This window comes from Sinocyclocheilus rhinocerous, unplaced genomic scaffold (assembly GCF_001515625.1).
Source record: "Sinocyclocheilus rhinocerous isolate Xijiao unplaced genomic scaffold, SAMN03320098_v1.1 scaffold1710, whole genome shotgun sequence".
Lineage (NCBI taxonomy): Eukaryota > Metazoa > Chordata > Actinopteri > Cypriniformes > Cyprinidae > Sinocyclocheilus > Sinocyclocheilus rhinocerous.
In genome coordinates this window covers 362,386-375,755 of record NW_015650690.1, presented here as the reverse complement: position 1 = coordinate 375,755, position 13,370 = coordinate 362,386, and the positions used below count along the sequence as shown (strand labels likewise).

General features: G+C 34.2%; 1 protein-coding gene across 1 annotated transcript; it reads right to left on the bottom strand.

Moving 5' to 3' along the window:
- Window positions 1-164: 164 nt before the first annotated feature.
- On the bottom strand, window positions 165-10,645 carry LOC107712109 (peptidyl-prolyl cis-trans isomerase FKBP5-like). The gene is made up of 11 exons (XM_016517249.1): window positions 10,404-10,645; window positions 7,491-7,623; window positions 6,753-6,897; window positions 5,117-5,259; window positions 4,671-4,785; window positions 4,397-4,553; window positions 4,063-4,153; window positions 3,190-3,273; window positions 2,756-2,941; window positions 2,429-2,668; window positions 165-1,293 (listed from the first exon to the last, which is right to left on the bottom strand). The coding sequence occupies exons 1-11, from the start codon at window positions 10,445-10,447 to the stop codon at window positions 1,198-1,200; spliced, it is 1,434 nt and encodes a 477-aa protein (XP_016372735.1). The 5' UTR covers window positions 10,448-10,645; the 3' UTR covers window positions 165-1,197.
- Window positions 10,646-13,370: the final 2,725 nt, after the last annotated feature.

Here is a 13,370-nt window from a genome sequence, read left to right as displayed (position 1 = left end):
AAAAAAAATAAAGTTTCAAAAAAGCAAAAAAAAAAAAAAAAAACTTCCCCCAAATATTTGAACAGTTGTGTACATAATATTTCTGAAAAGCATGTTCATAGATGTTTAGTATGTAAATGTCAGACATTGAGTGCAAACAACTACAAAAACACAGGACAGTTAAACCGTTTTCTTTGAATATTTATTGACAGGCCTGCTGTAATGCATCAAACTGTAAACAGAAAAAAGTTAACAAACAAGTTTATTATTAATATTATTAAAACTGTCTGAAACATGGGGAACATACTGAAAAACATGCAAACCACACTAGTTAGTATTTGATCAAATAAACAAGTGGGTTTTAAGAGAACAGTTCTTTGAAATATTCCTATCATGTCAAAAGATTTGTCTAAAAAGCATCTGAGCTTTAAACTGTAATGGAAACTCAGCTCAAAAATATAGCTATTGAACTTCAGTCAAGTATATCTACCGGGTTCCGGGTTCAAACTAACCTGCAGATGTTTTAAAATACAGTCCCAAATCGAGGACGCTCCCAGGATGCAGTAAAGAAGCATGCACCAGTCTCTCAAAAGTATCAAAAGTGTGTTTGTGAATGTAGGCCTGCCACAAAATAGGTTTTTCCCAAAGGGAGGATTGCACATTTAGGTCCAGCTACCCACTATGGTCACTTGAATCTAAATATCAGACACACTTGTACAAATATAGTACAAAAAATATCAAGCCCCCAGTACACAGCCTTCCACTGCAAACTTAAACTCCTAATCTGATAATGCACAAAATCAATGCAATTACACTAAATACTGTACAGTACATGGTAAGGTACTAGGTTGTATTCAAGTCTATAATGCTTTTGCATTAATGCAGCGGATGAATGCCTTTCTGATAGCCGAGGCGTGCACCGTACAGGTTTACAGGTGGTCATAGAATTGTGCGCTTTGGTTTTTGTTGTTGTTGTTTGTCTTTGTAGTTGTAGGAATGTCATTAAGGTCTGCAGCTCCTCAACGTCTATAAACCATTATGCGAAACTTTCCCAGCATTTGCTTTCAGTCTGAGCGATAATGAGGTCTGAGGTCAAGGTGTATAGAGGGCTCATCCACACCTCTACCCATTGCCTCTTTCATGACGCAATCGAAGATGGACCAGCCATCCCCAGAGCCTGACCTCCTTGCTTGGGCCTCCTGAATAGCGTCTGGAGTTTTAGGAGCCGTCCTGACTGAGACAAGGTCTCTTTAGTCCCTGCATATTCTGATCTGAAATTCCACTCTCTTCTTTTTTCCTTTTTAATCGGCCCACCTAAAAACAGAAACAACATTTTTAAATGCTGAAACTAATAGTGTTTTCAGAGAGGTTAAAAAAGGAATTGTAGTTTGCCCACAAATGAAAATATTCAAATAATCAAACCTAGATTTAACCTCTAAAATAAAATGCTTACTTTTAATTTTTCCTCAATAATTTTTTTAAATTGAAGAACACATACTATAGTTCTGGAATACAGAACATAATTGCTGAAATAAAATAAAAAATTGTAGCTCATTTAAAATATTCAGCATTCTTCTTAGTATATATTGGCTTGAGAACCACTGATTTAAACCCATGCGTAAATGTAATTTCCATATATGAAACAGTGTCATATGAAGTAAAAACATATATGAAATCTATTAGAAATTGAAAAAATTCATATACGTGTGTGTGTGTGTTTTAATAAAATTCCATATATAAATAAAATACATATTGTTGACTAATATATTGTTAAATACTAAATATATAGCTGCTACATATAGTACCATATAAAAACGCATCATATCCATTTTATTAACTTAATTATGTACACAAATTTTACTATGGGGATTTTGTTATAAACTTACACATAATTATATATCACCTTATATGTAACATATTACATTTTCATATAGGAAGAGCTACAGCAAAAAAGGAAGATTCTTAGTAACAACTTAAATTTCAGTTTGTTCCTTGCGTAAACATCAGCTTCAGAAGACTTTGAATATAGCAAAAAAAAAAAGTCATACTGACTTAATTTAATTTGCTTTAATTATGTTTTTTGTAATTTTTGGACAAAATGGTCACAATTACTTTCATTATATGCAAAAGAGCATTGCCATAACATGAGGCTTAATTTGCATTTTTGAAAAATGTCATATTACTTCAATTAAACAAAAAACACTGCATTTGATTTTATTTGTTAACCTGACTAGCACTGCATGTCAAAATGTCAATAAGCTTTAGATTATGTCTGAGCCTCAGCTGTATTAGTGTTTTTGAATGTGGTTACATTTGTTGAGTACAACCAAGGGCATTGTTCATTCAAGTGAGGAATTAAGCACTTCCTAATGCTGCATTCCTGAAACTGCAACGAGTGAATTTGTCAAGAATAAACTTTTCCATCTGGCCAGTGTGATAGTTGGCATACCTTAGCATCGTGTTCAGCAAACCTCTGGAACATGTTTGCATAGATCTTCTTGTCCCGCTCATGGTGCTCACGAATCTTGCGCTGACAGACGGCAATCTGGCTGCGGGCAGCACGGTTAAAGGAGTTAACTTGCAAAACTTGCTTGAAGTCCATTAGAGCCATGCTGAACTCGTTGCGCAACAGACGTGCTTCACCTCGCCGATATAGAGCTTTCTCATTTTCTGGGTCCAGCTCCATAACCTAGTAATGACAACCAGTAAGACACAGTAAGAAACAAATGTTTTGAAACACATGGATGATATTTTGTTCACTGCTATTTGAGTGTACCTTGTTGCAGTTCTCCACTGTTTGAGAGTACTCGCGCAATCGCAGAAAGCACAGGGCAAGATTCAGATGGGCCACTAATAGGAGGTCCTGGATGGCTTGTTGCTGCTCTTTTCCTGCACCACACTCCATCTCTAACCAGTTTACAATCCGCTGATACTGAATTACAGCATAGTTATACCATCCAGCCTGAATGCACAGTATAAAGAAGACTGAAAAAAATTAGTAACATTTTTAGAAAGAGTGTTTATTTGTAGTAAAATTAAGTCAATCATTTTGCATATACGTTATTATTATATTACTAATAACTAGTAATTAGTTTTATATATTCACTATTACACAAGTAAAAACAAAATGCAGGATGCTTGCCTACAATAAAATGAAAAGCAACTCAGTAGGCAAGCGACTCTACACCAAAGACAAAAATGGAGGCGAACCTTGAAATACTGCGTCCCTTTTTGTTTGACTAAAACAGCATGTTCCAGTTTCTCTTTAAGGTCCATTTCCCAGGATTCTTTGGCCTGGGGAAACAATGAGAGGAATTTTTAGACTTTCTCGATTTTCTGCTGATTCTCTCTATGACCATTAGAGGGCGCACTTTAACTGTATTCTGGGATTTTCAACTCCCTTTTCAAAGACACGAGTTTGAAAACATATTTTACCCATATTTTCTAAATTCCATATTAATGTAATAAAACTGTGTGTGTGTGTGTATATATATATATATACACACACACACACACACACACACACAGAGATACAGTGGGTTCCACAGTTCTAAGGTCACACTGAAACCCTGAAAATATAATTTAAAAATGAGCACTTTAACAGTATTCTAGGATGCCCAGAACTCCCTTATCAAAGTCATATTTGTTTGAAAACATAATATTTGACCTGGCTATTTTAACCCTGTTTTTTTTTTTATTCCATATTAATGAAATAAAACAATAATTAAATACTTTAAAAGAGATAAATGCACACACACACACACACACAGTGGGTTCCAAAGTTCTAAGATCACATTGAAACCCTGAAAACAGGATTTAAAAATAAGCAATTTGTCAGTTGCTAATAAAATAAGCTAATTTGACATGGACTATGTGAGCTCCTTTGTACAAAAAGTCAGATGTTCAATATACTTGTAATGCAATATAAAAAACTTGTAATGGAAAAATAATGGATGCTATATATAATGGTAATGGATTGTATCAAGTAATATTAGTGGACTTTGATTTCTGGACCCCGCTGTATTCTGAACAACAAAAAGCTTTTGGAATGAACATTTTGGGTCGAAAAATGAAATATCTCACCTTTTCAAAGTCTTTCAGTGTTACTTCATATAGTAGTTCTGCATTTGATCCAATGTCATATTCTTTTTTACCCTCTTTGCCATAACCGTATCTGAAAGCATAACATAGACTGAGTAAGATGGGGATAGTTATATAAAAAAGGAAAGAGTATGTCAGATTATCAGCATTATGGTTGGTTGATGACTTTATTATATGCAGATACTAGGCATGGAAATATTTTATATTAGTTTACATAAGGCTGAATCTGGGTTGTCAGCAATATTATATTATATTATATTATATTTTCCTTACCAAACATACACTAAATACAATAGCTATAAAAAGCTAATCTTACTTGGGCTTTAGGTATAATAAACAGCATTCCCCTTTTTGGATTTTCTCCATGGCCCTGTCCACTCCTAAAGGAACACCCACGTCCTCTGATTCACCCACTACAAAGGTGACATCTCGAGAATCAAATAAGCGACCTCCACACCTCCCCTCCAAGTGTACTGAGAAACAGAAACCAGACAGCATTAATAGTGTATCCAAAAGAGGCAGTGATCATGTGAACGCATTATCTATGAATAACAACCACATTCTGAACATTCAAGATTCTCAAGACGTACCATGTACTGTGGCCCCTTCATTAGGATTGTAATAGCCTTCGCCTTTGACCTTTATTCTCCTCACGATCCCACCATCTTCTGTAAGCTCCTCCCCTCTGAAGCTCAGCAGCTCAATCTAATTGTGGGAAGCAGAACCATTTGTACTTTTAAAGATAACAAGCTTATACCAAAAGAGTATTTATGTGTTCTGTGTCTAGCATTTTTATATCACAGAGAAACAAAAATAACAATGTTAACAATTAATGATAACAATTTTATTTACTTTTTTTCTTTCTGTCATATTAAAGTCACATTAAAACTGAATTTAAAACTAAAAAACTTTTTTTAAATGTCCACCGTAAGTGTCCATGGTTGAAAAGACACCAATAATGCATTCTCTACAAACTAAGATATTTTCACAATTCATCCATGAACATGTAGGTTATTTAAGTGCTTGATGTTCCTACCTCAAACACAAGTGTGGCATTGGGAGGAACCTTTGGGGGGCTGCCAGATGAACCGTACGCATATTCAGGCTTACAGAGCATCAAGCACACTTCTCCTTTCTGCATGGAACAAACGCCAATGTCCCACGCCTTGATGACCTGACCTGTGTGAATCAACCAGACAGGACTCCATCACTTAAATGCTTCAATACTATATATATTTTATTCTAAAAGTATATAAATATTGTCCATTTATATACAAATAATTACTTACTATAAATAAATAGTCTTATTAATAAAAATTCATAACCCACAGGTACTCCAAAAAAATTATATTTTTAATAAATTAATAAATTAAATAAACCAAAAAATAGTTTGTGGCTCATTTTCATAGTTAATGATTTGTGTTAATACCCTTTAAGATTAAATACAATTTGTTTCTTTGATAATGAAACAGCAGATAATAAGGGAGGCACCACATGTCTAAACAACACCAGCAATTACACCGCTTTTTAAATGCAACCGCAAATGTCATTAAACAGGAATTTCAGCCTTGCTCTTTAGTGAGAATTGTACAATGAAATTGGCAGGTTGTATAATCATTCCATTTAACAGACACTTTTGATAGAGTAGCATCCTAAATGTCAGTATAATATAAACTATTTGCATGTGTAGTTCAAATAAAAAAATATTGTTTAGATTTTCTGTTTTTATTCTTTTTAAATAAACTTCTGTCATCTATTACATCACTTTAAAATGATATCTGATTTGCTCCTTTCTCAATTTACGTAATCAAAATGAACAAGTAAAATGCAATTCTTAAACTAAATTTTATTTGAAGTGAATTTAAAGAGCAAAATAAAAGCTTAATGTATTTGTGTTGGGACTACATAATTTATATTAAAGTTTATTTTTTTAATAATAATAAAGTTTAGTAGTAGTAGTAGTAGTAGTAGTAGTAGTGATGATAATAATAATAATAATAAATAAAGTTTATTATTATTAATTTAAAGTTTCCTTGCTAAAACTTCATAGGGATGCATTGGACTGGACGGGTAAATGTTAAATGAAGTGTTTTTGAGATGAGATGAAAAAATGTTTCATGTCCTTTAATGTTAATATTTAGAAGAGTTTCTCTTATGTGGAGAGGAGTGGAGTTTTACTTAGAATGTGGACGGTTACATGAAGAGTATGATGCATGTTGCTTCGCTGAAAAATCAATTACTGCACTCTTGCTAGCTAGCAGTTAACCACAAGAGAGTTCATGTGACTAATGTCTAATTTTATTATGGTATACCCAGTTCAGTTCGGTTTTCTACTAAACAAGTTATTTGAGTAGGGAGTTTAATTTAAGGTTAAGCAAATCCATCAAAAACCCAATGTGTGGAACCACCGTCCACAACTGAATCTAGCTGAGCCAAATAATTACACACTGCAAAGTGGGCCATGTTATGATTAATGAATGTGAAAAGTATGTATATAATAATGTATATAATAGCATAGCACATAAAATTATTTTTCTGCTTATCCCTTTGTCACACTGGATTTCTTTCAGCAAAGGCCCTCTTTCAACATAGAATTTGTTTCAATAACAACACTTAACATTTGTAAAATGATCAAATTTAGTCAAAAAAAATAAATCTATGAAATCTATTACCTTTTCCCACATTGAAAACAAAAGGCTCTTTGCGGTCTAGACTGGAGTCAAACTTCTTGCCATTTAGGAGTCTGCCAGTGTAGTGGACGTACACCCTGTCCCCAATCATCGGCTTTTCCCCTTCCACACCATGCTGTTTCACAATCTTTAGAGACGCAGGGGAGAAAAATTAACAATCCATCCTTACACAACCTCATACTTATTTTAAATTAACGGCAGATCATTCTGAATGTTAAAAAAATGCACTGATTTAAGTCAAGTTTTCACTAACTCTCACAAGTCCACTTCAGTAAAGCATATGCTCCTTGAATCAACAGCACAAACACACACGAACAAGTGGATGTAAAATGTATCAGCAAATTATGGAAACTTTTGAAATAGTATCACTTTAGCAGACAAATCAAATTATAGTGGAAGTCTAAAGTCCCTTTTTTCATTTAAACCTGCAAATAAACAATAAGCAAGTTTTTAAGTGACACAATGTTCTTTGGAACATTCCAATGATTTTTTTTTTTTCAATTAAACTTTATTTTAAAATGTATTTATCAATTCAATTAAACTTTATTTTTTATTAAAAATTTATTTTTAGGAAAAAAATGTATTCAGTTAGAAAATAGAAAAGAGAAGAACTTTCACTAGTGGTTGCAGATTTTTGGACCCACTGTATCATTCATGACTACAGGAAAAATACAGAATTTGTAAACAGCTGTGATATAGAGTTACTAAGGACTGGATTACCTTACATACTCCACGGTCACCGTTTGGAGTGACATCAGTGCCTTGGGAGGTAAAGACATCAGTTGGGCACTGGTTAGTGGAAAAGATATCCTCTAAAGATGACATCTCACCACTCATACATACCCGTGTTCCCCTAAAAACAAAAATACAATATTTACCTTTAAATTTTAGCCAATTATAATAAGGCGCTGCTATATTTAGACAAATGCAAATTGTCAGTTGTTACCTGCCTCTGTGTGTGTGTGTGTGTGTGTGTGTCTGTGTGTGTGTGTGTGTGTGTGTCTGTGTGTGTGTCTGTGTGTGTCTGTGTGTGTGTGTGTGTGTGTTTAGAAGCAGATGCATGTAGAGTTTTGGGGTATTTTTATTTAAATGTACACCAAAGCTTGTGAACGTGTGCGGCGGAACACTATGTTCCTTTTATTCAGAGGTGCTGGCACAAATTCAGATTCTAGAGAAGGGTGTCTTGTGAGATTTATGTCAGTAAACCTAGTAAAAAGACACGGGAACAAAACAGAACAGAGAAGGGAACATTCAGTCCAGTCCACTTTACTTTAGGCGGCGAGATACTACAATCACTCAAGGCTCTCAATCAAAGACATTCATTTTTATCCACACACATGCTGAAGGTTACAGGAAGCAAATAAATTTCAAGGAAAGTTCAATGAATGCATAAGAATAGATATAGCAGCACATACCTAAATAAAGACAACAATAAAAAAGTCTATGTCTATTTTTTCTGGAACTGCTCTGTGCCAAACTGATCAATGAATAACTAACATCCTTTAGCACTGAAAGTATAATATATTCATTAATACAAATATTCACCTCACTGCATATCAATTTAGGGCTTATGTCTTGGAATGGGAATATAGCAGAGTGAAAACTAACAGTCCAGGCTATTTGACTCGCAAAATAGTCTGCTACCATCCTGGCTGCAACATCATTGCTGTGGAAACGTATCGTTCTTTGAGCACGATTTATTCTGAAAACCCAAGATGAAGGAGGTGGATATACAGTAAGTAAGTCAAAAAGAGTCACAGATACAACCGCAACACCAGGAAGCCTTATCACTGTAAAGGACGCAGAAATAATAGCATACACATTTTATGTTAAACATCTTACTGTACAAGAAGTAAAAACTTCTCTGGTTTTGTTGGCATGATTTTTTCCATTTTAAATGTTAACAATTGTAACTAAATTCTGACCCTGGGCTAAGTAAATTAATCACCCGAAACCTTTTTTAACAGCTGAGTGCTTCTAAAAGTTTTCTCGGAATCAAGTGTTATGAAGTTCCTCTAATAGATGTTCCTTAAAAATCAGCCATAAGATGTAACGATGATGAAGGCTCGCATAAAAACCCTGAATTTGGTGTGTACTTCACCACTTGTTGCATTTAATAACTTAAATTGTTCTCGTTTTTTACTCATTTTATTCAAGGACCACTCATCTGATAACTCATCTGTCTATATCTCAACTTGTACTGGTCTGTCCCACTACCAACCAGACTGTCTTTGTCTGTTTGTCTACCTGTGTTTGTCTCAATGCCTGGTTATCTATTCATGCTTTTTCAGCCAACTGTCCCTAAGTCTTTCTCTCCAGTGATCGACTCGTTTAAAGGTGGTGTGACTTTTCTAAGCCCTTATTGGAGCTCCATCTCAGATTTCCGCAGTGTGGTGATATTGCAACAGGCATTCCTGTAACAAAGATGAGTGTTCAGAGACAGTTGACTCATTCCATCCTTGAACATACCGTCCACAGTTAAACACAACATGTACTCATACAGATTCCGAGTTAATCACCTTGTCAGACACCCAGTCTCTTTCTGTATTAATGACATACAAGCTGTCCAAAACATCAAAATTAAATTATCTGTAGACAATGATGGTTTTGCAACTCTTGAAAACATCTCTCACACAGAAATCACGGGTGTGACCACGTAAACAGTGAAGGACAGATGCATCTGACACCAATAATCAGATAAGGGAAATATCATTTCATTGGTTGATTGTTAAATTATCATATTTGATCCTCCCAGACCTGAATATATGGTTACACACTAAAAAAGGATTTTCTGAGCTTGTAAAAGACACAAGGATCCACTTTTAATTTACATTAAAATGTGAAATATAATCTAAACAGATTTTAGAAAAACATGCTTGAGAAAGCCAGTCAGTGTAACCAACTCTGAGTAGCATCTGGCCAGTGGTATAACGGTTAGTCGGGGTCATGAGATGACATAATTTACAAATCTTGAAAACCTGAATTCCCAGCACATCTCAAACTAAAAATTAAAAAGGCAAAGACAGATAGCACATTTTCAATCCAAAAACATATTTCTCATTTCTACATTATAAACACCAAGAACATCTGTCTTTCAGACTGTCCTTAAGATGGATTAATGAGAAAGAGAGTCTGTGAAATAGTAAGCAACAGTGTGTATACAATATAAAGGATTATAAAATGTAAAAGGGCCATTTAAATTAATACAAATTCAAGGAGTTCTCTACCATCATAATTGAAAGGGGTACTTCACGTCCTCTCAGTTTCGTACAATCTTCCATACATCTCAGACGCAACAAAAGGCTATGAAACCCATAGCAACATGCAAATAAGATTACAGCTACAGTTTTCTTTCCAACATTAGTATTTATTCTTTTATTTTAATTCAAATATAAAGCCACATTTTGAAGAAGGGGTTAATTATTTGTAGAGAATAAGCAAGATGACTGTTAAATGACGTGTGTAATTAAATTGAGCGCGCTATTTTACTTGATTTTGTAGGTAAAGCATAACACCGTGAGAAAACAGGCTTTTCTCTTTACTAGTGACCATATTTAGAAAGCTGTTTTAAATATAAAAGGTAGATTAAGTGATGGATAAAGAATAAAAAACAAGCATGAAATAAAGACTTACAATATTTCCCTTTTGTTGCTCGTTCGTCTCACGTGTTTGACCATATATCCGTCCGTATGCAACTTCAGTTTGTCTTACCGGCGAATACAACCTGTGCCTAGCGGCTTAAAGGGGAATGAGCCCGCCCTCTCAGCGCGAGAGTACTAGATGTTCTACCGGCAGTATTTTACACTTCTCCACACTAATAACCATCAACACTATACACGATACTCTACGAGACATTTGGACGGGGAAAATGAAATGAGACTAAAGGAGGAGGAGTAAACGCGGGGGAGGGAAGTGTAGTGTAAAAATTAAGGGCAGGCCTTGGAAACTGTCCACAAAGTAACACAATGTTCCGGCGGTACTGTAGCTCGCGCTGATGAGAACACAGTGTCCTTGTAGACACCCTGACCCGTAACCCGTTGTGTGCTGACTGAACAGCTCAAGTTGGGAACAGCATGTACAACCACACAGTCAGAGCACAGCGATACGCGGAAAAAACAACACGACTAAATTATGTTTAAAAAAACGTGGAAGTTTAAAATGATAGAACGCACTGCATTCTTAAAAAAAAATGTAAAAAATTTTTTTTTTAATCCGGTTGCGGTACAGTTGACAGCTGAAAAAAATGTATGGTAGACGTTTGAATAGTATTTTTGGATTGCATAACCACCACAATAAAACAGGTGATGAAATGAAGATTCATAAATGTTCATCAAAATGATTTTCATTTATCATGCCTATGCACTACACAAAACACCACAAGGGTAATAATGCAAGAAGCCTAAACATTAATGAAATGACATAAATGTAATATAAATAGGCTATACATATATACAGTATAACGGGTTACACTAATCATTAGAAAATGTATTATTTCAATAAAACATTATAAAATGTAAAGTCTCCGGCAAGGACCTCTTGTTACTGTAATTTTGACAAAACTATACTGTAAATGTTACTGTTTTGTAGCTCCCATGTACATGCATTGTTAATGCAGATTTTCACCATAAATCACATACTAGTACTTTTTGCTTCCAATTTTATATAGCATTTTACAGTCAAATTACATTTATTGTCTGTTAAATCCATTTTTTTATTGTAAGGTAACTTACAGTTAACAGGTTTTATTGTTTTCTGTTTAAGATGATACATTGTCTATTCTGTGTTAGAAGTGTGTTGACATTTAAAGCTAAGTAGCATCTTCAATGTATTATGTTTTAAAGATTTAATTTCTACACAGAATAATTCCATGTCAAGTGGATATGTTGACATCAAATCCAGCCTTTCAAGTTAGCATGCCAAATATTGAACAACATCAGCACTGGCTGATGTTACCTGCCTCAAAAGCAAGACTGGAACTGTTACAAAATGTTCCTGACTCATTCACTAGAGCAACAAGAGGTGTCAGCAGGAACACAGGTGGCATGCATGATTGTCTGGATTTAAAGGAATTGATTTCCCTTTTCAAGCCTGATTTTTTCAGGTAATAATTTCAGATGGATAGTTAATCCAGGAACATGATGAGCTCTGCGGTTAAAGTTATTAAAGATTCTGTGCAGATTCAGTATATCAAAGATATATGATCACCCAGAGAAATGCTATTCATTTATTTGATTGATTTGTAATTTTGATATACATTTTAGAATATTTTCAAATGTGCCCAAAATGTAATTAATTAAACTTATATTTATTTAATATGATGTCAACAGGGCTGCAGCTTTTCCAGGATTATCCAGGAAACTGAAATACTCAAGCATGGAAGAGAGTAGAACAAAACGCTGCCTCAGTTTGGTATCTTAGCAGCAGGGATCTGCGGCAGAGTTTACCTATAATGTGAAACTGCTCAGTGCGGATGGCACAAGCAAACAAGTGCGGGGCATTCAAGAATAAGGATTCAGAGCAATATGTCACTGCCAACAAGGTCCAAGTGGGGACATAAACTTGTTTGACCTTTCTCCTGTTCGTGTTCTATGATCATATTATGTATATGATCTATATCAAAATCACTCTGTCCATTTAATTCATCATCATCAATATTTTGTTCTGTTTTTTTTTTTCTTACAATTCTGACGTGAAAATTAAATGTAGAAAAATAAACACACTTGTGGTTATGTTTTTAATTTACAGACATCTGTTGTAAAATAAATTAAAAAATTTCTTTACTAAAGGCTTAGTGGTGATGACATTCAGAATATGATTAAGGTATTCTTCTGTCAAAGGGTGAATAGGCCATTATTCTATGTGGTTTCATTTACATAAAAGGAACTTATACTCTTTATGAACATAGTTTGTACATTTATTAATCTAGACTATTTTCAGTATGGATCATAAACAGTAGCTTGAATAAAATGCATCAATTACTGGAATTGTTATCAGAGGGTTATAAAGTACTTTAATAAATGTACCTCATTAATGTGCTAAAGTAATATTTTCGATTAAGGTTTTGATCTATCCAGAACATCTGTGGCTTGTTGTTTATTAACCACTGAAGTTTGACTCATCTCCAATTTGTAAAAAAAAAAAAAAAAAAAAAGCATTTACAGAGCAATTAATGAATAATAATATACCACCACGACCTGTCATTTGATTCCTAGCATATTTGCAATAACCAGATTTTTATTTTTAGCAATATTATATTCTTCCTAATTTGCATAGTGTAAATCCTGTTTAGTATGTGAGATTTAAATTAGCTACTAAATAATTAGCGTGTCAAATCATAAAAAATGGAAATGGTATGCTGTAATTTCAGAGACCACAATTTAATGATGTGCTAGTATGTCAAAAAATATGTGTACAGTTTTCTACATATATATAATGCACTTATATGCACTTTTCCATCATCTGCAGAGCATATAGTTTTACAAATATTAAAAATAGCCTATGTCAAGTAACAGGTCTTAGGATACTGGTTTCAGTTAATTTCAATTAACATCTGGTGTGTTCTAGGGCCTTACATGCTTTAAGCTACCCACTTTTTAGTTA

Excerpts from the sequence above, each read along its gene's own strand:
- LOC107712109 (XM_016517249.1), bottom strand. The coding sequence starts at position 10,447 with ATGGTCAAACACGTGAGACGAACGAGCAACAAAAGGGAAATATT. Across the intron at positions 7,624-10,403 it reads AGCAACAAAAGGGAAATATT|GGGAACACGGGTATGTATGA; the intron begins GTAAGTCTTTAT and ends TTTTGTTTTTAG. Across the intron at positions 6,898-7,490 it reads GTGACCGTGGAGTATGTAAG|ATTGTGAAACAGCATGGTGT; the intron begins GTAATCCAGTCC and ends GCGTCTCTAAAG.